We start from the raw sequence: 26,269 nt of genomic DNA, 5'->3' as shown, positions 1-26,269 counted from the left end.
AGCGATGTCATCTTGTCCTCTGCTGGAGAGTGCCAGGACTCAGTCTCTCTCCTCTGGGGCTGAGAGAAGAGGCCGGCGATCTCCCGTTACAACGTCTCGTTCGGGTATGAGACGCGCCGGTCACCTGAGACGATCACATCCCCCTGCTGTCTCCCACTGATCCCAGTGAATATTCATCAGTCCAACTCCCCCCCCCCCCCCCCCCACCCCATATCCCCTAACCCCCCCCCCCCCCCCCCCCCCCCGCTTCTCCACTTCACTCAGTATGAGCACTCAGCCCTGCTCCCTTCCGGCACTGGAGATACTGTCAGTCCACTGGGGTGACTTGTGTTTACTGATGGAGGGAAAACATGAAGAGGAGAACAACACTTCAACAAAACGCACAGTGCAAATAGGCTTCTTTTTTTTTTCTTCTTCTTCGTTGTCCTAGTCGTAATCGGCATTGCTTTCTTCCTCCCATTACCCCTTCACACCCTCTCTGTCTAGCTCTTCGTTCTTTGTCTTTACACAGACAGCGATGGCAGGCAAAAGAGAGGGGTGTGTTTTTTATTTTTTTCTGGGGGTGGGAGGGGGGAGGGAGGTGGACGGGAGGGGGAATGTCAATTTTATAGGCAACACTCCACGTTCAACTCCCCCCCTCTATTTCCTCAGTTCTGTTTATATACGTGTATTATGTGTGTTTGTGTCTGAGTGTGTGTGTGTGTGTGTGTGTACACATGTGTGAAATGCCTTCATTTGTACAGGCTCATGGTGGGACTCTGGTACATGCACATGTAAGCGTCGCACAGCAGACGGCGGGCGTAGCCCTGGATGTTCTTGGGATCCAGGGCGTGGAGTTCCTCGGGGGTCATCTTCAGGTACGCCCCCACCTCTGGACAGGGGGACACCTGCGGGATGTTGAAACCGTTCTGGCCCCCTGAAACAGAGGAGACAAAAGGAAAGGGGAGGGAGGCTTGTTAAGAAATAAACTCTCTCTGACTACTACTTACTAAAACTTGCCAAACAACTGTGCAGAATTAGATTTTTTTCCATCTTTACACTCCATTGCACTGCAACAGTGTTAGGAAATGACTTCAATTGAGTTTTAATTTATCAAAAAATGACGCAATCCAAAGGAATTAGATCTCGATCGGAAAAAGCTCCTTTGATGTGACTCTTCAAGTTGATTCAATCCCTTCAATCCCTCACAAAATATTAACATCTGGAGCACATGGCCTTGAGAATCTAGTTTCCTTTGCATTTAAAAAAAAAGTTGTTATTTTGACCAAGGACTTGGTCGTCTCTGTCGTACCATCCCTGTCGGCCATGCTGTCGAAGAAGAGCCAGGCGGAGTCGGCGGCCCCATACTTGACGAACGCCACGTAGTGACTGGTCTCGATGCAGAGCACGGCGAACAGCTCCATCCTCTGGTGGGGGAAGCTGCCCTGCCGCCACACGCCCTCCTGCAGCTCCTTGGGCACGGACAGCTTCCCGTGCCGGTGGGACTTCCGCCGTGGGTGGAGGTGGACCTGAACAAAGCCCCCAGCAGCACACAAATATGCGTACACTCAGAATTAGCACAAACTCACACAAACAAGGTGCTACTCTGTAGTGTTTGAAAATTCAAAACTCCCTGATTTCATCACTAATGATTTCATGATGTAGGAATGACACAGAAATGTTGAAAGGACCAGACATATTTACATCTTAGAGATAATTTATCCTATAGCAGAACATTTTCACAAACATGTAGAAAGCAAATATGCCGGAAAGTTTATGACAAATCCATTTAATTTCTTTCCAACTATCTGAATCTGATGCATCTGTAGGAGTACGGTGCCACCAAGTGGATACTCCTGGAACCGTAGCTATATTTCACGTCTGAAGTTACAGGTCTGATTGTAAATACTAAAGATTGAGTCATTTACCTGGGTATTGCACTTTTCACAGAACTGCTTGATTTTCCCAGCTGTGATGTCACCATCCTCGTAACAGTCTCTGCACTCGTATAGGGCCAGACCCCCACAGATGCGGCACTCCCTAGGAGCTAGGAAACGCACACACACACACACACACACACACACACAAATGCTCAAGGTTATAAAAACCCTTCCTTGGACCACACACATGCACACCACCCTGAAGCAAAAGCACCTGTTTAAACCTCCCTCTCCCCACGGTAGATTTTCTGTCTTTAAACCCCCCACAGTACGTAACCCTCACAGTATGTTTCAAATAACACAAAATCCATACAAAACTAGGAGGAACTGTCCACTGCCGAATCCCCTTCACTGCATCTTTTGTCATCCCTTGCCCTTTGTGAAGTTCTAAACTTACTATCTTCAAGTAAGTCGGTGATATCGAGCTCCAGAGAAGGGAAGATCTTGTTGAACATTTTGAAGTCCTTCCCAAAGCGAGGCATCTGGATTATAAGGCAGGAAGGAGCCTGAGCAGAGAGAGGAGCAGAGAAGTTTAAAGTTACCCCCTGAGGTATTTTAATCGTGCTACATCTGTCAAATGTGCACTCGTCCTCCAGATGATTTATAAAATCTGATCCGGTCGTGAAATCATGTTTCTGCTGAAATAATCATCATAGCCTTTTCTGGATGCCCAATCACTTTCACATGAAGGAATGATGGCTTTGTGATCATACATTATATTTATAAATAGGCTCGATTGACATTCACAAGGCAGCACAATGCACTACTTAACATCTTGAGATCTCCCTTCTGCAGTTACATTGAAGTCCCATTTAGCAAAGACTAACAGCATCAGTATAAGAAAAATAAATCCGTATAATCCATGCAGGCTAGACAGCTCTTGATGACTAAAGAAGGATGAGAAGAAGCAGTTTAGCACATCCTGGCATGATTATTTGACGAGTGCCGTTGAAGTGTCATGTTTGAATCACCCTGAGCTATACCATCTCGATTAAAAATAGCAAACTTGATAAACTGTCTCATCATATCTCCAAAAAAGCCAAAATCACATACACATCTCACATACGACGCACCTCAATGCATATGTGGGGAATGACTGTATTTCTCTCAGAGACGGTGACAGAAAAGCATCTCACTGACCTCAGCGAATTTGAGATCACTGTTTATGAAGGACCACTCTATGAGCTGCTGGCTGGTGGGCACCAACACTTTATCCTTCTTATCCATGAAGATCTGGTAGAAGTAGCAGTCCTGGACCTTCTGCCCTGCCGACCTGTGTGGTACAGCCAGAAAGATGGGTCAGATTAGCCCCGCCATGCCAGTGAACTAGGGACTCACTACCAGGAGTATGACTTTTAAAGTTATCTATGACACTTTTACATAGAATAATTGAATCACTTTTAATTTCTTCTTTGCCAGAATATTTTTATTGGGAATTTTTCTTCTGATACTTATAGAAGCCCTTCTGTCTTTTCATTAATTTCTGCACCTCACTGCAAAGTCAAATATATGCAAATTATCCAGAAGTATAGGACTTCTGTATTTTGTCCATCACTGTTCCAGAGTCTATGACAATGTTATCCTTCTGCTGAAGTAATGAAGTTGCAGAAAGTCAGGCCCTTCTTGGTACTTAACAAGATGTGAAGCCCATGAAAAATGTTTTACAAGGACCCCCTGGTGCCCTTGAAATCTTTTTTAATGGCATAATCATAATCATCTTAATCATCTGACAGAGAACATTCAAGTGGAGCAATCATGTGTGACCCATCACTCTAGGGAACTAACTACACAAGATGAGAGCGGCCAAAATAAGTGATGAGGCCAGAGGAAGAGCCAGAGCCGGGGAGGATAGGTGGTAATGGCATGTGGGAGCCAGGCCCCCTCACGACGCTCACCGCAGTTTCAGCAGAGGGTCCACTCTCAGGATGTGATGGAACAAGATGTTCAGGAATTCTTCTGGATCTGTAGATGGCAGGAATTTCAAAAAACTAAAATTAGAAAAGGATAAGGATTTGCAGTCGACACATTCTCAAAACAACACCATTTTTTTAACAACTGTTGTCCCTTTCCCGGTCACCTTTCTCTTCAGAGGTGAAGCCAGATGCCGCCTCCACCTTCTCCAGAATCCTTCTTAGCTTCATGATTTTAGTTGCACACACATAGCCGTGTCTGTGATAGGAAACACACACACACATCATCGTCGACTCACCATCACAAGGTGCACAGCATGTTACTATGTGAGCTATTGAGCTGTTCACATATGTGACGAAGACATATCTTATGCACGCCGGTGTATGGTGCCCACATATATACTTACATGCGCAGGGGGTTGACTATCTCTGTGCGCAGCAGCTCCTGCGTCTCCTTGTAATACTCCACATCGGTTTTGGCCCGTGGCCTCAGCAGTACCGTATCCAAAACAGAGCTGAACGAAAACAGACTGCAGAGAGAAAAGAGGTGTTTAAAAAAAAAAAAAAAAATTTTTTTTTAAAAACACGTAGTGAATCTGGCTAAGAGTGAATCTGGCTAGGAGTGAAGGATGGATTGAATCTGGCTAGGAGTGAAGGATGGAGTGAATCTGGCTAGGAGTGAAGGATGGAGTGAATCTGGCTAGTAGTGAAGGATAGAGTGAATCTGGCTAGGAGTGAAGGATAGAGTGAATCTGGCTAGGAGTGAAGGATAGAGTGAATCTGGCTAGGAGTGAAGGATGGAGTGAATCTGGCTAGGAGTTCAGTAGGTTAGATTTAGAACATAAACCTGCGCCTGGCGTGTGAGCTAATTACCAGAAGAGGGTAGAGTCCAGGTAGCAGGAGTTGTAGTGGCCTTGGATGCCTTTTTTCTTGCCCGCCATCACCTCCAGCCCGTCATTCTCTGTACGTGGAGGGGTGTTCTCATGCACCACTTCGCTTAGGTAACCCCCAAAGGCTGCACACACCAGAGACAGAGAGAGAGAGTATAGACACAGATACACACACAATTTATTGACCTTTTCCACTGACAGGTACGATAAGCTTTAAAAACTCTTCTCACAGGTTATTATCCGCTTTTCATTGCCAAGCATTCTGTACCTCATGCTTACTGTCCTTAAGCAAACTGTACCTCATGCTTACTGTACTTAAGCAAACTGTACCTCATGCTTACTGTCCTTAAGCAAACTGTACCTCATGCTTACTGTCCTTAAGCAAACTGTACCTCATGCTTACTGTCCTTAAGCAAACTGTACCTCATGCTTACTGTCCTTAAGCAAACTGTACCTCATGCTTACTGTCCTTAAGCAAACTGTACCTCATGCTTACTGTCCTTAAGCAAACTGTACCTCATGCTTACTGTCCTTAAGCAAACTGTACCTCATGCTTACTGTCCTTAAGCAAACTGTACCTCATGCTTACTGTCCTTAAGCATTCTGTACCTCATGCTTACTGTCCTTCAGCAAACTGTACCTCATGCTTACTGTCCTTAAGCAAACTGCACTCATAAAGTTGAGGGTGTTTAGTGTTTAGTGTTTGCTGTGGCTGTGAGGAGGGAGAGGGAGGACGGAGGCATCTCACCGATGGAGTTGCAGCGCTCGATGGGGTTGGAGGAGTGATGCAGCGAGGGGAAGCGTGAGTCGGGCCGGCAGCACTTGAGCTTGACGAACAGGGCCTTCTTGGGCGGGCAGGTGAAGTAGCGCGTGCCCTTGAACGTGCCATCTGTGCAGCCCACACATTCCTCCTCCTGTAGGGGCGAAACAAATATCAACACGCAGCTCTGGTAGGTCACGCTACTTCACTTTCAAGGGGAGCACAATCACTTACACCTATGGCACCGAATAAAATAGTGTTCTACTGTGTGAAGTTTTATGGAGCTAAATCTAGAACTTTATGGAGTTGAACTAATAACAAGAACTTTCATATCGAAGAGTTAAAAAAAAAAAAGCTACAGCTTCAGAAGAACATGCCAAGAGCAAGACTGAGAAAACAGCGGTCTGGCATCACTGCCACCTTGCCCTGCCAGTGCTCCTGTACTCACCAGCTCCAGCCCCGCCAGGTGCTCCTCCAGGCCCGGGGGCAGCCCTACCCAGCGGATGACCCCGCAGAGCGGCGGGTTCTCCTTCACCTCCACCAGAGAGCCCACCTCCAGGCGTGGCTGGCCCCGCGGTGGGGAGGACAGCCTGGGAGAGGAGGCGGTGGCTGTGGGTGTGGGCTGCTGGGCCTGCTGCTGCTGCTGCTGCTGGTCCGGCTGGTCGGCACGGACCGACTGCACAGACAGTGACAACGGGCCCTGGCTCATGCTGCCATTGGGGCCGCTCTTGCGGCTCAGGCTGAAAGGCAGCGAGTGGAATTTCTGGTCGCTGGTCAGCGAGGTGGAGGGTGGGGCGCGGGAGGGCGGAGACGCCTGATTGAAGTCAGGGGGCGTGTCGGTGAGGGACTTGGCAGGATCCTCTCCGACTGCCATCAGGGTGGAAATAAAAACAGGGAGGACACAAAATAAAAGAGTTGTACCAGCAGAGAGGCTCAACATACTGAATGAAGACGTGACTGATGAGAAAAAGCAAATGTATCAATGTGGAAACTCAATAAAGTGCTTGTTCCATAAAGTCTGCATTACATGGTTAGAACTGCACAGCCAATATGAACTATCCTCAACCCACCTACTATGTTTGTGAAAAACCCAACTGTAAACAATTCCCTTGTTGTCCACTAGAGAGAGCCAGAGGTCCACTCTGAGAATATTACACCAATTTATTATTATCATCTTTGACCTTTCATTTCAGTTTGTAAAGTTCCTTTATTCTGATTCTCATTTCTGTTTTTGTCTTCTCTCTATTCCTCTCTCCATTCCTAACGTAGCTTGAAACGGCAGACTGTGGGCATCCCCCTGGTGTTTCCCCGAAACACTAGTGCTTCCGATCATGAATCACTTCAGTTCTAATGCTATGGGGTATTCATGGTATGGACTTATAGAACCGTTTTACATCCATTCATTACTTTTGTGATATGAACAGAAGCAACAACACATCCTGTTTTTATTTTTGCAAAAAAACAGGGTTACAGGGTTACAGTTACTGTTCCAAGACTACCACAGAATGTACTGACAAAAGGCTGTGCCGGTAAAACAGGTTCATCATTGCGCCCTCCTTACAGCGTTTATTTACTGAAGTCGCACTACTTTTGGTCTCTCAGTTTACCTCAAAATGTACCCTTTTAACTCTCTCCCTTGACATAAACTTGCCCTTCAACCATTTAGTCGACACTATATTCACATGCCATCTGTGGTGTTATGAGTTCATGTAAAGTTCATAAATGCATACATACGCAGACAGCTGCATGACGCTTTGCAGCAAATGCCCACATTGATACAAAAACAGAGATAAGTAGAATTAGAGAATGCCCAGGATGGAGAGAGGACAAGCACAAGCAAGAGAGGGGGAGGGGGTGACACTGAGGTGGTGACAACCATGAAACAGAGACGCAAGCCTCAGTGAAACTCAGCCAAAGGACTGACTTGAACATACTGAAATCAACTGTTAACAATGACAGGGGGGGACCAATGTGACGAGGCTGGCATGCAGGCGCGTGTTGTGAGCATCTGTGGAGTGGGTTCCGTTCTTTAGGGGAGAGCCGACGACGTCAGGAATCAGGGAACACTCAAGGTTCTTCCACAACCGTGACACTAAGCATTGAAACACGAGGTGCAGCACAACCACAAAACAGTGATGACGAGAGACGCCCCCTTCCAAAACACCAGTACCAACGGACCCAGCACAAACTCACTTTACCCTTCTTTCTGTCACCATAAACTATATAAACCAACGACAGACAGTGAGTCATATTCCATGAAAAAAAGGCTTTCATTAAGGCATATTTATATTTACTGTTATACATGTACAAGTTATTTCAATCCAAAGCATTGTGCTTTTGGCCAGTGGTATGCACTACATAGCACTTGGGTACATTGGGTTGTAAGACTTAAGAATCATTATGTCTAATTATGTGTAAAGTCATTATACATTAGTGAAAGCCTTCTGGACATATAATGGACAGCATACCGTATGGTTATCATGGCAGACCGAATGAACAAAAAACACTCCCTCGGGATCAAAGGTCGTATTGGAAGAGTTTCTTGTCTTGTCATTTTTGTATATCAAGTTTCAATCTGGTATTAAAGGCAAAATGTTAGTTCTGGTACAAGAGAGAGGGTTAAAGGACCAATTCATTCATTCATACTGATTTGAGACATCAATGCAAACCCTTCCAGCAAGACCTTCCATCCAGTGAGTGGTGCGTCTGGTCACGTGATATTACCTTCATCAATGTACCATGTGCTTTTGGATTTGGACTGGGCTGGGTGATCAATAGAACTGCCATTTAAAGTGTAATAAAAGTCAGACTTGCTTCTACTCCCACACTGAAGACCTAATCCTGGAAATAACACAGTTCAATAGAAAGACAGTGAGCATCTTGTGTGCGGTAATCCACTACATCCCAAAGGTTTGTAATAACTGGTCATGGTCACACATCCATTTCTTCTGTCTTTCGGTTTTAAGCGATAATACAAAACCAGTTGTGAACACCCTTCAGGTTTCAAACTGGCCTCTTAAAACAAATAAAACCTACTGATCTTCAGTTAAATAAAATGTGAGAAATATTATTATTATTGTACTATTATATTATATATACATAAGTTGTCTGAAATGCTATCAATAAAGAAATCACAACCACAAAAGCAAAGGACGAGAAATACATCTTCCTATGTCCAAAAACGTGACTAACTTAAATAAAGTTACCAGTAAATAAATTAACAAAATCTCTTGGTATGACGGTAATTCCAAACTTTTGAGAGAAGTGTGTATATCTTTTGCTGCATATGTGTGTCGACCAAAACTACATTTCCCCACACATAAAGGAGTTCTTCCTTTAAAAAAAAGAAAAAACACAGCTATGCTACGCTATTTCAAGCACTGGGCTATAACAACTTTTTCAAAATTGACTAACCAAAAATAACAATAAAACAATTATTGCAACTTTACAGGAGCGGTTGACGCAGTTCCCCTGCAAGAACACACAGGGCTCTTGAGTTCAAAGCAACCCACTTTCCCCAGGGGCTTAAGCTGGGTTAAAATATCTGCAGTGACAACAGCAGTTAGGAAGAGCAGACAGGACAGAGCTGAAGGCAGTGCAGAAAGAGGGAGAGGGAGGGAGAGAACGAGGAAGGGAGAGGGAGAGGGAAATAGAGAGCAAGAGAGGGAAGGAAAAAGAGAAAGAGGTGGGGAGAGAGAGTGAGAGACAGAGAGAGACAGAAAGAGAGACAGTGAAAGAGAGAGAGAGTGTGTGAGTGTGTGAGTGTGTATGTGTGTGTGTGTGTGTGTGTGTGTATCTATTGTGTTAGAGCCATGCAGAGCACAGCACAGCACAGCTCTGCACAACAAACCGCGTCTTTCATCATCAACAAAACATCTAGGAAGGAGCCCACACAGTACGACAGCCATCAGCCAGACAGGACAACTTCAAAGCCCTCACTCCAGAAATACAAACCACAATGGCAGGCTTTAGTCTGTACTCTCGGTCATGCTTACACTCACTCAGATACAGCCCCCATGGGTCCGTACAGGAAATACAATCATGACTTGCCAATTAGGCCATGGGACTGATTCAGATTTTTCTAATGTCATTAAAAAGAGGAGTCAGTGATATTCTCAGAGACTGAGACCATATCAGTGAGGAAGCATGTCATCGGCTGTGAAATGTGCCAACTGACACAAATATATTAACAGTTCATAGTTTAAATATAGGCTCAACAACAACTTTACAGAAACTGGCTAGCAGCTTCATATGGACCCCCTCAATCCCAGACAACTCTTACATCTGACATAGGAGTCCTACACGGGCATGGCCATCACCTTGTTGTGCGCACGTTTCTACAGTGAGGAAGAAAGGTGCCCGTGTAGTGATCTCAGGTGAGTTGCGGTTGAGGCTGCCATGTGTTACCTTTGCTCTTTGGTTTGCTCTGGCCAGAAGAGGACTTGTCACTGCTGCTGCCTCTGGAGGCAAAGCTGTGCTTGGGCGGCCTCTGGTCCTGCATGGAGTACTCTGCACACACACACACACACACACACACACACACACACACACACACACACACACACACACACACACAATCTCATGAAATGTTGATACACATATGCATAATGCACATCCATAATTATAGTGTACATATAGTCTATAGGTGAAGTGGACACTACTAAAGCATTCTGTTATATGATGCGAAGAAATAGATCCAATGTTTCGGTCACAAACTCCTCCATCTAATCTAATTGATGGCATGAGTCTTAAGCCAAACCTGCCATTTGACTGCATCTAGAGCACTAGGCTGGAGGCAGGAGGATGCTCCAAAACAGAACAGCAATATGCCATTTCAGAAAGGGACCATTAGTCATATTCTGGGAAACGCTTTTAGCCCTCGAAGGCCTTCAACAACAGAGAGACTTTCTTTGACAAGAAGCATTTGAAAACACACACACACACACACATGTGAAAAAAAACCTGTGAAAAAACCACACCATCACAAACTCTCTGAGAGAGCTCAAGGCAAAATGTCCGCAGAACTGGTGGGAAAATCAGACACTCACAGGCAAACAAATCAATAAAACGAGCTGGAAGCCCAAAGAGCTCTCTCACTGCACTTGAATCTGGAAAACAAGTCCAGGGACAAAAGAGCCTCTGTTTCAGGGCCTGCAGCCAGTGGAACATGGACGCCGCTCGGACACGCACCCAGCACTCCAGCTGCCCGTCACCGTGGAATCCCAACCATGCCGACAGACGCGTAGAAAACCTCCACCAATTTCTGACTACTGCTAATCACGTTAAGTTTAAATTGTCATTGTGCTGTTGTATCAGAGTTGGGATGCTGGGAAATGACCCCATGTTTTGTTATGTAGTAAAAAAAAATATCAAAAAAACAGAACACACACACACACACACACGCAGACCAGGTGGTGAAACTTACCTGGCATCACGTCACAGACGGGCACGAGGCGGGTGTGCTCAAGGCTGGCGAAGCTACACAGCAGCTTCCCGTCAAAGACACCGTCCCAGTCCCCGATAGGATTGTCCTGGAGGAGTGGCAGATGACAGCCAGTTAGTGTGGCTGGGGGACCTCATCGCTCAAAGCCTACCCTCTTAAGTCCTGCTTCTGCGGAGTCCACCGGGCCACCGTTCCTCAAAGTTCCATTAACCAACCGCTGAGGCACAGTGGTGTTGCCACCTCCGCCTGCCTACCTCTGCACTAAAAATGATTGACAAAGGCAGCTAGGAGTTCAGGCACTTACTAGAGAAAGCTGAGCTTTGGGTGTGAGTAAAGTGAGCTTTCTTGAAGGACTGATGGAAAATGGACATGGACACGGGCTTGGGCTTGGTCTCTCCCTCTCTCTCTCTCTCTCTCCCTCCCTCTCTCTCTCTCTCCCTTTCTCTCTCTCCCTTTCTCTCTCTCCCTCCCTCTCTCCCTCCCTCCCTTACTCAATCTCTCACCCTCTCTCTCTCTCTCTCCCTCTCTCACTCAATCTCTCAATCTCTCTCCCTCTCCCTCTCCCTCTCCCTCTCTCTCTCTCTCTCCCTCTCTTACTCTTACTCTTACTCAATCTCTCTCTCTCTCTCCCTCTCCCTCTCCCTCTCCCTGTCCCTGTCTGGATGCTGGCCGGCTGCCACAGCACTGGTCATCTAGCGCACTGTCTCTCACACCCCGCGTGACTACCCTTTGTCTCAGGCCAGCAGTGAGTGGGCTGAGCCACCAATGCTACAACTGCTCAGGCCCCTGCTACAGCTCCTACCCCTGCCCTTACTGATGCCTCTGCTACAGCAACTACCCCTGCCCTTACTGATGCCAACAGCCTTGTAGCATTAATATTCACATTTTGTAAGACAGCCATTTGTGTAACTACTATAAGCAGATAATACAGTGACTCCATTGAACATCTTTTATACACATCATATACGTACATCTTAAAAAAAAAACATAAACTAATTACTTATGCAAAAGACATGCACTTAACATTCCCAAGGAAAGCATACATATCAGGGAATAACTACATTGTCTGAGCAAACCTACATATTTATTTAGGGCTCCAGGCAATTGGAGTCTGTTCACGCGGATGTATTCATGCATGTGCATGATGATGATGAGAAGATGATTAAGCTGTTTTGGCGCCGCTGTGTTAGCCATTCTGGTTGAAAGTAGGAAGCCAACTTTTCACTGGCTCAGTCGATCTCTCTTTACCTGCACTGTCATCATCAGCATACACGCGCACCAATGGCGGAACGTGCCAAACAATCCATTTAGCTGTTATTTATTGAAGCCAATTTATTTATTTATTTATTTTTAAACATGAGGAGAGAAAGAGGATGGTGTATGGTGCATTGCACAGTACAGCTAAACTGTAAAAGGGTTGTGCTTCGCCTTGGCAAGGAACACTAGCCTAGTCTCCAACAAGTCTACACCTGAGATGAGCTAGCTTCAAACTATTTAGATGATTTAGATGTGCCACACAAACATTACTGTAGTTCGGTGTCAGGTGTCATAGTGGCATGTGAGTCATGAACGTATTGATAGATAATAATAAGTAGGATGTTAAATACATTTGAATCAAATGAAAGATTTGGGCATTTAAATACCGGTACATTGAAGCGAATGTTAGAACCATTTACACTCGACAAGAAAAGATGCATGACATTTTTTTCTTTTTGTTTGTTTTTGTCATGTGGAGCCTAATTTACAATGACGTATTTGGGCACAGCTCATGATAGTCAACAGCCCAGTCAATGCTCCTGCACGGCACTAAACGAAACGGTGCACCCGAATCATGTGTTTGTGCGAGCCAAGTGACATAGCTGGTTTCACCAGTGCTGCCAGTGGAGTCGATAGTCTGCAGCCCTGCGATTACTATTAATTGTTTCATGTAGTTCTTGATCTGATAATTGATTTTCATCAAGTGTATGTCAGACTACTGGTAAATACTGATTTATGGTCCCAAAAACCTGTGGTAGTACCATAATCCGAGTGTTAAGCTTCAATAAGAGTATACTCTTACCATGTCCACTCCTACATAGTAGCCCAGGCTCTCGTTGCCGGGCAGCAGGTCGTAGAAGATGATGGTGCCTCGTTCAGGCCCCTCGCGAGTCTGTACCACCACACGTGAGTTGATCTCTAGTGGGGGGAAGTCGTGCTCGCTGTCGACTAGCGTGACTGAGTCCACTTCCAGCTCGCCCAGCTCGTCATCCTCGTCCTCCCACAGTTCCAGCTTGTCCACGGCCACAAACACGCCGCACTCATCCTCGCAGCGGAACAGCTGCTGGCCCTGGTACGAGCCTTCCGTGAAGCCCTGGCCCCGGCCCTCCTCCTGAGGGAAGGATTAGAAGGGAGAGTGGGGGTTCAAGCTAATTTGTTAGGATGTCCATGAAGTGCCCACAAGGGCAAAAGGTGGTGTCACAGAATGAGGCCCTAGTTTAGGTCAGGGGACATGGCTGCCCAGGTGACATAGATCGGGTATAATGCCCACTGACAACACAAGAGGTAGCAAAAGCTACCTGCAGGTACATTTAATTACCCATCTATTTATAGGATACAAAAAATATACACACAACATACTCTACACTCTGTTGGGCACTCTGGAACTAGTCCACCATCCTCAGACAGAAGTCTTAATAAGGCATATGAGAAGGCTTCCAAGGAGCTGAATAATGAGAATAACAACACTGAGCGGGGAGGCTTTGTTTTCAAAGTGCAGTACATTGCCGTCATCAGCACCTTCTCCCAATTATGAAAGCCGGCTCGATGCGCTTACGAGGCACTTTCGAGACAGACTACATCAAAGACAGAAGGCACTGAGCCCCTTCCTAAACAGAGCGGAGAAATCTCTCAAACTCCAAACTGCTTCTTTTTTAGAAATGTATGCAGCCACTCACACTTGTGAATCTCACATTACACTACTTTAAGGGGTTTAATATAATGGGAGAATACATTTAGGATATGATCGTCTCGGAGGAGTTATGTTAATAGAGGCTCTATGATAATAGAGGCTATTTTCAGTTAATTTCAAATAGCCACAGACCGCCCTGTTAGACAAACGCACATCATTAACTAAATCTTCCTAAAGTAATGTCCTCCATTTATACACACTTGCAACATTCCATATGAGACATGTGTGGGCAGTGGGGATGAAATGGTTAGGCATACTGTGGCCATAGTGCTGACTTCGTTAGCCCTCTGCTAAGCAGAACAAAGGGCGGTGTTGATGGGAAGGGGTCAGCTACAGACCCCTGCATACGCAGTTATGTCCATGGGCTGACTGTCCCTCTCCCACTCACATGGTCTGAGGCAGGAGGCAGCAGGGAGAAAATACAGCATTGTGTTTGTCCATACAGCCCTCTGACAGACTCTTACGCCTTCTCATGAGAAAGTGATTCCAAGACCCAAGACTAGGTACTGAACCCTATGGAAGGCAGCAAAACTTGATTAACATTTTTACTGTCCTACAGATTTGCTGACTTGAGGTCTGACAATACGGCACTTGGGACTTGAATGAGCACTGAGATAATGTGAGACTTAATCTTAAATAGACCTAATATAACCTTCTTCACTAGTAGGCTATTCTTTTTTGGGTTAGCTTTCATTTTAAAGTCTTAGATAACATGTTATGCAACCTTTTAACTCTATTCATCCTTGGTCTCTCTTTGTCTTGGACAGCACCTGCTGCACTCTGCGTAAAACAGATGTGGTTTTCAACAGTTTACAGACTTTTTTTGTTACAACACCTGTTGACAAGACAGGCGACACTAAATGCGTGGACAGTTCCCCTCTACTCCATCACCAACATCTAAAAATTGCATTCAAATTGTCTTGTCCTCTAAGTGTCTGCCATAATAACAGGATCTCTCACCAGTAACTCAACGCCGAACCAGATGCCGGAGAGGGCCCGGTCCGGGAGCAGCGAGCCCTTGAAGCGTACCACACCAGGCAGGGGGTCGTCACCGGAGCGCAGCTGCACACGCACCTTGGAGCCGCAGTCGATCTGTCGGGCGCGCTCCAGCCGTGGCTCGTTGCACAGCAGGCTGTAGCGTTCCTCGCAGTTGGTGATGGGGAAGAGCAGCTCGGCCAGCTTCTCATCCAACTCCACCACGTCGCGCTCGTCCAGGCTCAGCACCACGTTGGCCTGGTCCAGCAGACGCAGGCTCCGCTTGCCCTTGGCCGGCGGCAGCGTGCGGCCCAGGCTGTTGCGCTCCTGGCATGCCTGGCCCAGGCTGCCACGGGGGATGCGCAGGGTCTTCTGGGGCGGCTTCTCCACCACGCACTCCGTCACCACCATGTAGAAGCGCCAGTCCTCCCGGAAGCAGCCCCCGCCGCTGCCGCCCCCAGGCTTCTCCTGGCTCCACAGGGCCGAACTCATGGCTGACGGCGGGGTGGCTGGGGCATAGCACAGGGACGAGGGGTGAGGCAAGAGAAATAAACGCTAGGGGTTGTGGGTTACAGCAGTGGGGCGGTCAGGGGCTCTATGCCAAGGACTCCACTCATGACCCTTCACCTGGACGCTCGCATGACAACTGCGGGAGCCCACAAATCAGGACCTGTGCAGAAAGATGAAACATAATTAACTTCAGTCTATGGTCACTTCAGATGACTCGAGAAAAAAACTCTGGAATACATCTGGATGACATTTTCTCATTGGTGTTTTTAAAATCTGAATACTGAATACAAAAATAAATGCGCACTAATCAGCCTAAATGCTACAGAGAATTTTAAGCATTCCACTTAATGGACGAAAAGAGACTTGGGGGACTGTTCACAAAATATGAAAAAACATTACCGTCCATTCAGACTCAGGGCCAAGCGCCCAGAGTTGGACATACACAACAAGTAGAAAAAGATAAACCTCGCCACTCTCCAGCAGGAATGATGGACTGTATTTAATCGTCTTACCAACAACAACCCAGCTAATATTAACCCCACATCATTTACCTTCTCCTAAGTGGACATTCAGAATTCACAACTCTTATTTTAAAAGATGTATCACACAGTCAGTATTTATGTAAACAAAGATGAAGCATTGACACACACACACACACACACACACATGCCAAGTCTGAGTCAGATGGCAGAATTATTCCTTGGGTGAGGAAATGCAGTCAGATAAAGTGGATGAGGAGACTGTGGGGGAATTCACAGGCCTGACCAATCAAATACAGCACTTCCTGCACATGGATGAGGACATACTGAACAAACATTACCCACTCATGACATCAGAAGGTCATAGGAAAGGGACTGTCAATTTGTGTCTTTTGCGTGAAGTGAATGCTATGTATAATTTTCCCCATAAACTTTTTTTTTTTTTTTTTAATACAACAGCTAAACATATGACTGTCCCTTCAGTCTTGCCCAAGAAAAACAGTTAAAGCTCAATGGAGCAGAAAAAGGGAATAAGTTGGTTTATCATCCCAGACTAAAATAGCTGTCTTGTTACAAACGTGTTACAACCGTGTGAACGCAAACCCGCAATCCCTCAATGTTACAGTTGTCAAAACGAAGACAGCATTGCTAAAGGATCAGACTAGAAGCACTGTGGGTGTATGACAACATATGAAAGGCAAATTATTTTTGATGGTCTGAGTATTTGAATGAGAACTGTCAGAGAAAGTTACACATCAACATTTCAAAGATGCCAATTTCGTTAACTTGCTGTCAGTAAATCATCATAATTGATTTGGCTATCAAACGTTAGCTAACAAGCTAGTGTTATCCAACAGCAACATTACGTTTCCTGGCCATACCAGGTTCATCATTTGTAAACAAAATGATGACAATTATGTTACCTCGCAAAACGTGACATCACGACAGATCATTAAAATATGTTCTCCTTTATGGTCAGGTGTGATGGCGAATACCTTTAGCGAAATCGCCTCGCACTACCGTTAGCTAGCTAACTTGTTTCACATGTGAACGCTGAAAGGCCTTTAAAACATAGGTCAGCTAGCTAGCCGGCTAGCAAAATATAACGTCAACATAATAACGCTAGCTAGTTAGCTTTATGAGCCAACTTGTTCCCGTAGCATCCTTAGTCTACTACTGATTAGGAAAAACCTATTCTACAAAAATATCTAGCAGGACCTTCAACAGTAACACATCTTGTGGCTGTATTGGTAACATGGCAATGTAGCTGCAGACCTGCGAATGCAGTTGTGTTTAGTTTCTTAGCCACATATCCATCGTTGTGGCTAGCTCTCAAGCTACGGAAAGGTAACGAAAACTGGCTAACATTACCCAACACTGACATTTCGTCACCCAACGCTATCAATATTGCTAGGTGGATTTGGCTGGTTTGATAGATACCTCATCAGCTGCCTACAAAATATTAACTTGCCAAACTCACTGAAACTGGCATTGCGTTTATTTCTTGAGAAGTGCTTACCTGCTTATTTCAGATGACATCTCATAGGAGACACTACCGAAGGTGTTCCACTGTGGATTTGCTTCTGTCCACTCACCAGCTATGCTCGTTTCACTCGACTGACTAGCTCGCCAGCCAGCTGTATCCGTGCATGTAGTCGAATCGAATCGGGACTAAATTGTAACGTTACTGTATCCAAACTGAAGTTCTGTAAGATGCACTTCGACGACAGCTTGTTGACTGCCCAAGTCTCGTTACATGACCATGCCACGGACAGATCGGCAAGTGAATACAAGACAGCAATGTGTTAAATAATTTAGAACAAATTTCAGTTTATTTACAAGGTGAGTTACAACGCCATGCTACGCTGACATTTACGAACTATACATGCTTCATCATTGGTAAATGAAAATACGTTTTAGATGTGGGCTGGCCGATGTCCTTGTCAATTATCGAAACCCGCCTTCTGGGGCTTTCCAGAGGTTTGGTTGTAATGAAATAGGAACTGCCTGCCAGGGCTGAAATAGAATGGAAAATGCAGTCATACGCAGACTGGCTACAAAATGCTTGACGGCATGAAACCTCACTTAGGTCTATTGTTGTATGCAAATAGCCTACTTCATTGACATTCCAGTTATAATAAGCCGTTACACGTAAAATATCGTTTTGACATCTAATAAACAACATGGTTCTGATTTACAGCCATAGTGTTACACTATTATAAAAAATAATGGCCTTGTAATAAATGCTCTTCACACACCTTTATAAGCTTTTTTTTTTACCTTTTCAAATTATAGACTTATTACAAAAACACATTGTTCCAGAATACAGAGCTGCAGAAGAAAACATAGTAGGTTAATGCCTTTCTATTAAAAAGTAAGTCTACTTTCTCTCAGTGAAAATTCTTCAACCTCCTCTGGACTGAGATTGTTACCCCTCAACCTGAAACATAAAACAGAATATATCATACAAACAATATATAAGTGGTGTATATGCTGTTATACACTTGGTATTATGAAATACATGATAAAACAGTAAGATATATAATTAATAACAATGTTACCATATCGATGTAACACTGGAGTTTTTCTCAAGGGCTTGAACTAGATATTCCACTCCATCTCTGGTGATGCAGTTTTTACTCAACCTTTGAAAGGTGGGCATACCATTAGTGGCACTTCATTGTGTTATTCTTACATTCATGACACTTGCTATTAGTTGACTAAATGATTCATTGGTCACATGATCACATCTGTGCCGCTAGGTCAATATAAAGTTGATGGATATTTGTTATTTCAAATCATGCTTATACTTACCACAACTCATCTAATGTGGTACTGTTCTGAATAACTCTGGCAAGGGCCTGTGCTCCTGCACTGCCAACCCCATTGTCTACCAGACTGCAAAATTGGAGGGGGAAAAAAACATAGCTTACATAATGAAGATAACCCAGTTATTAAAGGAATTAAGACAAATTAGGATGAGGGACATCATTCTCTTACAGGAGTAGTTCACTATGAATCAAGTTAACATGGATTTACATCAAAATAACATGACACAAGTGAGAGTGGGGTTGGTAACGGCTGTGATTCTTTCTGCTTTAGTTGGGACTGTACCATCATCCACATTAGAACCAGCACAATTTCCATTATGTTAATATGGTATTATATTGCTTCAGGTAAAGCAGTCTCAAAAACACTGCCTATGTCTCCAGTTCCATTTTCACGCCCTGTGTTGCCAGATTTTCAAAAACAGCGTACTGCAGCCATGGAAGCAAGCAAACAAACTGGAGCAAAGGAGAACATGTTAGATTCTACCCAACCTAAAAAGCCTCTGCATTCATCTGAAAAGCTCTTCGACCCTAGATGTAGTCAAATGCAGATAAAAATGTAAGGTGCATTTGAAAGATGGAGACAGCTTAGAGCTCACAAAAGATTTTAAGAAGATAGAGAACATCATGGCTACTAGTGGGTATGTGCACTTAAAGTAATTTCCACATTCGAATGCTTGCATTTATACTCTGTGGTCCGTTTGCAGCTGGGATATCAAGGCAGGGAGGAATTTGAAACACAGCCGTTGAAGTGGTCCCGACTGGTGCTGGCTAACCAAATTAAGTAACAATAGGCTACTCATGTTCATTCCTTGCAACACGCTATTGACTTATCTCATCTTATAGAAACCATATGCCTGTTTTATAAGATTTTTCTAAATTTGGTGACTGAATCAATGAATGTGGTCAAAATTCGCTAGCATTAGATTGCTAGGTAGATATTTAAGTGAAACAATGTACAATTCTCTGTGTACATAGGTTGATCAAAACATATGTTTTGAGCTATGAGTGTCTGAGCACCTCCACCCCTAGTAAGAGGCAGTGGACGAAGCAACACTTCATGGCCCCTGCACTGTCCAGTATCCATCAAGTAGAACACTACACACAGCTTGTCTGCTCCGACCTCTGCCTCTTGTATCATCACCACCTGTCCAACCCTCACTGGCTTCACTTGACACTGGTGAGGGCACTTCATAACTGGGATCTGCACTGTGCTGCAACAAGGAGGAACAGTAGACTACTGCAGTGAAATTATTTACATATATAACTGAGCAATATGTTATCGGGGCCTGGAAAGTAGTACCTCCTACTCCAGAGTGTGTATTTTCGAAGCAGTGGGCTTTTGTTTTTGGGATAACGGGCTTAGCTGTGGCTACAGTAGCCAGCCATGCATCTAGCTAAGTAAGCTGAGTTAGCTGTCAATTTATAATTTGCAACAATAAAAACATTGCAAAAGTATACATTAGTTAATCAACTTACAGGGTAGGCCTCGTCGCTTGCCATTGTCAAAGTTTAATGTTGCGCTCATTTTTGTAGGTTTAATGTTCTCAACCTGGCAACCTGCGTGAGCTTCGAGACTGGTGAGGAGTGAGTGGGGGAAGACAACTCTCTCCAATATTTTGAATTTGGACTACAGTACCGATTTTAAACACAGTGTTATATGAAACACCTCTACCAAAAGGATTTTTCCCTGAACATATTTTCAGGGCAATGTACGTTATTTTGGCATACAGATTCCCCATAAGGGACACACTGTCAAAACAATACTATCTTATACAATGTCACCTTGAGGATTGCTTCATTTATTGAATGCTTTGTCCCTAGCAAGCAAACTCATGCTCACTGACAGATCTATATATAAAAAAAACATTTGTTTTGAGTTTGAGACACCTGTACAACAGGTTGAGCAAGTTGCCTTGGATAAAATCATCAAGAAAATAAATGTAAGTGCTAATGAAACCAGTTCTGGGACAGTACATACTAATCTGCAACAAACAGGATTGATTTTAGTGTTTCTAATTAATTCTACATTGGGGAGGAAAGGGAAAAGGTTCCCCCACAGTACTAACCAATCAAGGCCAAAGGTATTACACAGTAAACAACTGTATTACCCAGATTGTCATAACAACACAGATAATGATTTACTATTGAAATAAAATAAAATATTTGAGAACTTTTTAAAACCAAAAAAGAACGTTATGTTTGTAAGATTACCTCAGCCACACAAGTGTTCGACTGTCTGCTAAAGCGTGAGAAAGTGCCTCAGCTCCTTTGTCTCCAATGTTGTTCCCCCACAGACTAAGCGAATACAAAAAGGAAAACATTAGCTACTATTTCTATTCTAAGAGTACATTTTATGTATACACGTAAATGGTAAAAATGAATGAGCCCATAAGACTTATTTGACATAAACAGATTATGTTTGTAGATATACATATGAATGAGATACATTTAAATGTAGTAATTCAGTGAATGTTCTTTTCCCAAGTAATATGATGAATAATAAAGGCCTGTTGTTATTGCCAAATTGTTGGGTGGGGGAGTGTGCATTTTGTCTTCATACCCCAGAAACTGAAGTGACTGGCTGCATCTCAGGCCTTTAGCCAACTGCTCAGCCCCAGCAGCTGTTATGTTATTATTCCCAAGCCTGCAACAGAGGAGTACATTTATAGAGATGTCTCTGCCATATGTCTCATTGTAAATCTTAACAAGGATGACCAATATTTCATTGAGCAACTTACCGCAGAGACAAGAAATTCTGCTTTGTTTTGAGAAGATAAGCCAAGTGTTGTGTGCAGACATCAGTTAGCTTATTGTTGAAGAGCCTGAAGGTGCACAAAAAACACTTATAAACAAATATCTTAAAATCTTATTCTTAATCTTAATCTTAAACAGAATATATGAGAATACATCTTTCATTAGTACAATTGCTGTTTCACACTGTGGTTTCATGTTTATACTACACGTATGTCTTCATACACACAGGTGATGTGATATTTAAATTGAAACAAAGTAATTATGTGATATTCTGTTCAACAACTCACGCAATCTTTTTGAAGGTCTCGCACTGAATGCCCTTCTCAACAAGTTTAGCAATCCCCTCATCAGAGATGTTATTGTTTCTCAAACTGATCAATACAAAATAGAAAATATCATCTTTTGTTTACTCATGTACTGCATCATGAAACCTCTCTAGTAGAATATGGTTAGTCTGAATATCACAATTAATACAGCCTAGAAACAAATAAGGATTAGAAAGACACCAAAACGTCAAAGATCTAAACAAAGATACAAAGACATGGATGCAATCTTACTAGAGGGAGTGGCAGACATGCAGACAGGGCAGAAGCTGCTCCACTCCAACATCTCCCACTGAATTGCTATCCAGCTGTAGGCCAACTGGACTCTGGAGGTGTTGCAGTACGAAGGCCAAAGCCGTGCACTCCAGTGGGCCAATGTTACAGTAGGTCAGCTTCAGGTGCTCCACTTCCAGTGTGGCCACAACATTTTTAGCAACCTCGCTGTCTTGCATCTCGTAAATGCACTTAATGAGCCATACAAAGCCTGGCATTGCGTGCATGCTCTTTTTCTCCCCTTTGATAGGCCGTGGGATGGATTTAAAATGATTCTGCATGCCTCTGGACACACACTTTACAACCTGCTTTCGTTTTTTGTTAAGTGTCTGGATGGGATAGCACTGTAGTAGCAGGCTTTGGTGGCGCTTGGATAAGAGACCAGACACAAACGTGGAAGTCATCTGAAGGTTTGGATTCTCAGTGCTTGGCCCATCAGACTTTTTGGCTTGAAGAATTCCCAAACACCCTTTTGTCCTTGGAGCCTGGAAGAGTCTTTTAATTGTGTGGTGGTTGTTGCTGTTGCTATCAAGAATTATGAAAAGTGCAGCGAAGAAACACTGCATGGTGACATGCAGGAATTCATAGTGTATGCCGTCAAAGGAGATGTTCTTACTTTGAATAAGGAAACCTTTGCTGATATCCTCTTCTGTAACACCACCATTCTGCACCTCGGTCTCTGAGAAAATGTAGTGAGAGTTCTCAAGGCCCTGTAATGCCAACTCACCAAGGCGCATGATTGTGTCAAAATATTGTTGGACCCAGCCCTTTCCTAATCTATTCCCTTTAGAGATTCTGTGATGAAAAAAGTGCTGCAACACCATGAGGTACACATCAGTGATGGTTTGAGGACCGCTGTTGCCAAACCCGAGAAGTTCTTTGTAGCACTTAGACACAATCCAACAGAAGACAGGGATGTGGCAGAGGCCCAAAAGTGCAGTATTACTCCATAGTGACTCCAACACATGGGAGGCCACTCCGGGGTCAGAGTGATGCTTCCTCACAAAGCAGTCAATCCCGTCTGGAGAAAACCCTTTCAGAAGAACCTCCTTACATAGATACTGCCTTAGTATGGGTGGCACTGCCTCAGTGCGGCTGGTCACCAACTTCCGAACACCCTTCATCAAGGAGCCCTGCATCAGATTGAAGAACAAGACAGGCATTGGTGCGGGTTGGGTGGGGCAGCAATGCCTCTGGTCATCAGAGAAAATCTGTTTAAACTCATCAAGGCCATCAAAGGTAAATAGGACCAAGTGAGGGTGATCCAATATGAACTGGAAGAGCTGATCCTGGTCCCTGTCAGGCCAACAACAATGCAGAAACAACAATTCCTTTAGAGAAAGATCTTGTTGTTCTGTGTTCAGCTTTCTGCAGCTGAAAGGGAAAAGCAGGAGGTAGTTGAGTAACACTGTTTTCCTGGCCCAGAGTAGATGAAGCCTCTGTAGGAAGGTGCTCTTCCCGCTACCTGCTTCCCCAGATACCAGAATTGTGTCAGCCTCCATGTTGAGGGTCCCCACAGCTCCCACCACATCCTCGAAGTTTAGAGACTTCTGAGTGCTGGTCTGTCCAAGTTCTAACAGGCCCTCGGTATAGATGTCATCCAGAGAGAACTTGCCAGTGTCACTATAGGTGCTGAGAAAATGGGACTGTGCTGAAATAGAACTGCACAACTTCTTCTGGTACTCTGTTGAGGCATGAAGAGAGAACATCAGTGCTGATCAGCTGCATAGCGAAAAGGGGTCATACATAATCTATATCACTGATTATTTGCCATAAAATGTATTCATTATTTTGTATACTAATAGGAAGTAGGAGCGTGTTAGGCAAAAACATTAAAACCACTCCACTTAGTTCTGCTTTCAGCTATCTTCTTATGGCACCACAAAACACCATTGAATCACATGCATTTTTTTTACAGCATTATATTTCAAAAGAAATACAGTAGGTGAATACTGGAAATGGTTTTCTCTTGAATTATCTGTTATGTAGGACAAGGTGTTAAACTCCCTTTTCTGCATACTCAAGACTCTGTGGGTTGGTCGGTTGATTGATGGCATCGCATGGGTATAAGTTGGGCTTTAAAAAAGGATTATACTGGGGGGATGGTAAAAGAGGAAGGACGTTGTTTAGAAACGCAGTGTACCTGCCACAGAGGCTGACATAGTAAAAGTGTTGTTTTTGTTGGGTGGCACATCGGCCTTTTGTATTCTCTTTGAGAATTGTAGAAGTACCTCTGCTGCCACTTCTCCTTTACACTTAACGAGGTCCAGCAGGCGTCTCACCTAAATAACAGAAAAAGAATCGCAATCATTCTAACTACTTTGTAATATTGTTGGCCAACGTCAGCCACTAAAATAGTCATGCATTTTTATTTTCATTAAACACACACCACCCACCCTTTACCTGTTGTGACGATGTGTGCACAGGGAGTTGAATTTCTTCACACTCAGAGGATGTGAGGAATCCCTTCTCAACTAAGATATCCAGTGCCCCTTCAACACAATTACGAAGTTTTGTCACCAAGCCAGGCCTGTCACTCAACAGTGTAAGTGTTGCAGAGGTCGGCATCTCCAAGGAATTCTGGAGAGTGGAGCATTTCCCAAAGCTCAGGTTGTCCTTTTGTGCATCAGGAAGAACATGGCTGAAAGCAGCCAGGAGAAGACAGCAAGTGCTTTCCCCCTTTGAATAAGCAAGGTCTAAGAGTTCTCTGGTCCTGAAGCACAAGGTCTTGCCGGCCACACAAATATTCAGATAGTCCTCCCAAACAAGCGCACTCCAGGATAAGAGAAGGTCTAGTATGCTCTCCAGGCCTTCTGAAGTTCCTCCACAGCATAGTGCTCGGACAAGCTCTGGTCGTTGCTTCAAGACTAGCTGCTGTGCACTCATTATAGCCCTATGTTATAGAGATAGATAGACGAGAAACGCATGTTCAGTAGGTGAAGAATTACTTCTTGACTTCGTCACATTTCTATCGTTTTTGTGAGGGGCAACATAACTTTTTAACTTAACTTGCGAACCGTTTGGGCTAGGATAAATTGGGATGAATTGATCATCAAAAACAAACTATTTTTTGCCAATTAAGACACAGAAACGTTTACATAAACAGTAATAGATACACGTAAACACAAAGAAAATGAGAGCGATCTTACATTCACACCACATGGTCATGTCTTCAAAAGTTGTTTCACTGTCCAGTGTCAGGAAGAAGACTTCTGTGTTGCAGTGAGAATGCCACTCCCATCGCCAGTGTGCTTTCAGTTTCTACTATTGTTTGTCAGATACAGATACATTTTTCAATTTTTTGCATCACAACATCTACTTTATGGTAATTTTCTTCTTTAGCTCTATGATTAATAAGAATTTAAGGAATGAGGAGTTGCTTCAGGGTTGAAAGATTTGGAAAGTTTTTCGCTACAATTCATTGTGGATCATCTATTGGTAAAACATAACCTTCCGTTTTTCCTCTCCATTTCAGTGTTTATCTGATAGGCTAGTAAAAATCACTCTTAAACTTATTTTAATCTCTCATGCAAGGTACAATTCTAACAAATGTCTACAAGTTACAATCTAAACGTAGGTCTGTATGTATCCCTATTAAAATGTTTCACTTTTCTAAACTGGAATGCAAATATTAGATCGCTTTTACAGTATTCTCAGGTATTTGTATAGCCAATCGCCACTTGAGGGAGCTATCTCATCACAGTGTGCAAAAAGTGAGTTCCTCTGAGGCCAAGAGGTAGGCTACTTAATGTGAAAGATACATTGCTTTCCAGTACAATATGTGAATTGTGTCTCAATAACTAAATAATCTTTGCTCAAGTTGTACTTTTAACACATAAAATATTAATGGATACGTTTTATTTCTCTATAGAATACCTTCCCAGATAGACCAGGCCTAAATAAGGTTGCTACAAAGAAGATAATGGTCGTATAGAGGTTGTCTGAGCTGTGAGAGGACTGAAAATAGTGAACTAAAATATCAGCTCAGCTGTTAGGAGTAAGCATTAAGCATGTAATCTTGAAGAGCTCATAAAAAATACAGCTCTAGATATGCAGCTTGCACTGATTGCAGCACACTTCTAACAGAGTCTTTGATCTCTTAAAAATGCAAAGAGGAAAAAGCATAAAATGCGTTTGAAAATGAGTTTTTTTTAACTGTCTGTTGTTCCATTGTAGTGATATTATTGTTACCTCCTGTGTGCTGTGATTAGTTCGTTGGCCTTTTCATTATATTCTGCGTAAGAAAAAAAATCTA

The 26,269-nt window shown here is 43.8% G+C and overlaps 2 protein-coding genes across 3 annotated transcripts; both read right to left on the bottom strand.

Annotated features, from left to right (window-relative positions):
• Window positions 1-256: 256 nt before the first annotated feature.
• On the bottom strand, window positions 257-17,697 carry cyld (cylindromatosis (turban tumor syndrome)). Of its 2 annotated transcripts, XM_080843933.1 has the most exons (17): window positions 17,353-17,697; window positions 14,830-15,514; window positions 12,982-13,290; window positions 10,905-11,010; window positions 9,887-9,988; window positions 8,204-8,320; window positions 5,928-6,346; window positions 5,468-5,633; window positions 4,703-4,844; window positions 4,237-4,359; window positions 3,997-4,088; window positions 3,815-3,881; window positions 3,060-3,192; window positions 2,317-2,425; window positions 1,908-2,026; window positions 1,292-1,508; window positions 257-916 (listed from the first exon to the last, which is right to left on the bottom strand). In XM_080843933.1, exons 2-17 carry the CDS (start codon window positions 15,334-15,336, stop codon window positions 732-734), a joined length of 2,913 nt encoding a protein of 970 aa, XP_080700059.1. In that variant the 5' UTR covers window positions 15,337-15,514; window positions 17,353-17,697; the 3' UTR covers window positions 257-731. The 2 variants fall into 2 exon arrangements, with proteins under 2 accessions (XP_080700059.1, XP_080700060.1); XM_080843934.1 differs by lacking the exon at window positions 8,204-8,320.
• A 503-nt stretch (window positions 17,698-18,200) lies between these two features.
• On the bottom strand, window positions 18,201-24,900 carry nod2 (nucleotide-binding oligomerization domain containing 2; the record flags this gene model as incomplete). Its single annotated transcript, XM_080843456.1, has 10 exons — window positions 18,201-18,273; window positions 18,395-18,478; window positions 18,648-18,731; window positions 20,876-20,959; window positions 21,225-21,308; window positions 21,403-21,486; window positions 21,706-21,789; window positions 21,976-23,698; window positions 24,158-24,296; window positions 24,418-24,900. 10 exons carry the CDS (start codon window positions 24,898-24,900, stop codon window positions 18,201-18,203), a joined length of 2,922 nt encoding a protein of 973 aa, XP_080699582.1.
• Window positions 24,901-26,269: the final 1,369 nt, after the last annotated feature.

The sequence above is a fragment of the Sprattus sprattus genome (assembly GCF_963457725.1).
Source record: "Sprattus sprattus genome assembly, chromosome: 8".
Taxonomy (NCBI): Eukaryota; Metazoa; Chordata; class Actinopteri; order Clupeiformes; family Clupeidae; genus Sprattus; species Sprattus sprattus.
This window is presented reverse-complemented; position numbering and strand designations above follow the sequence as displayed.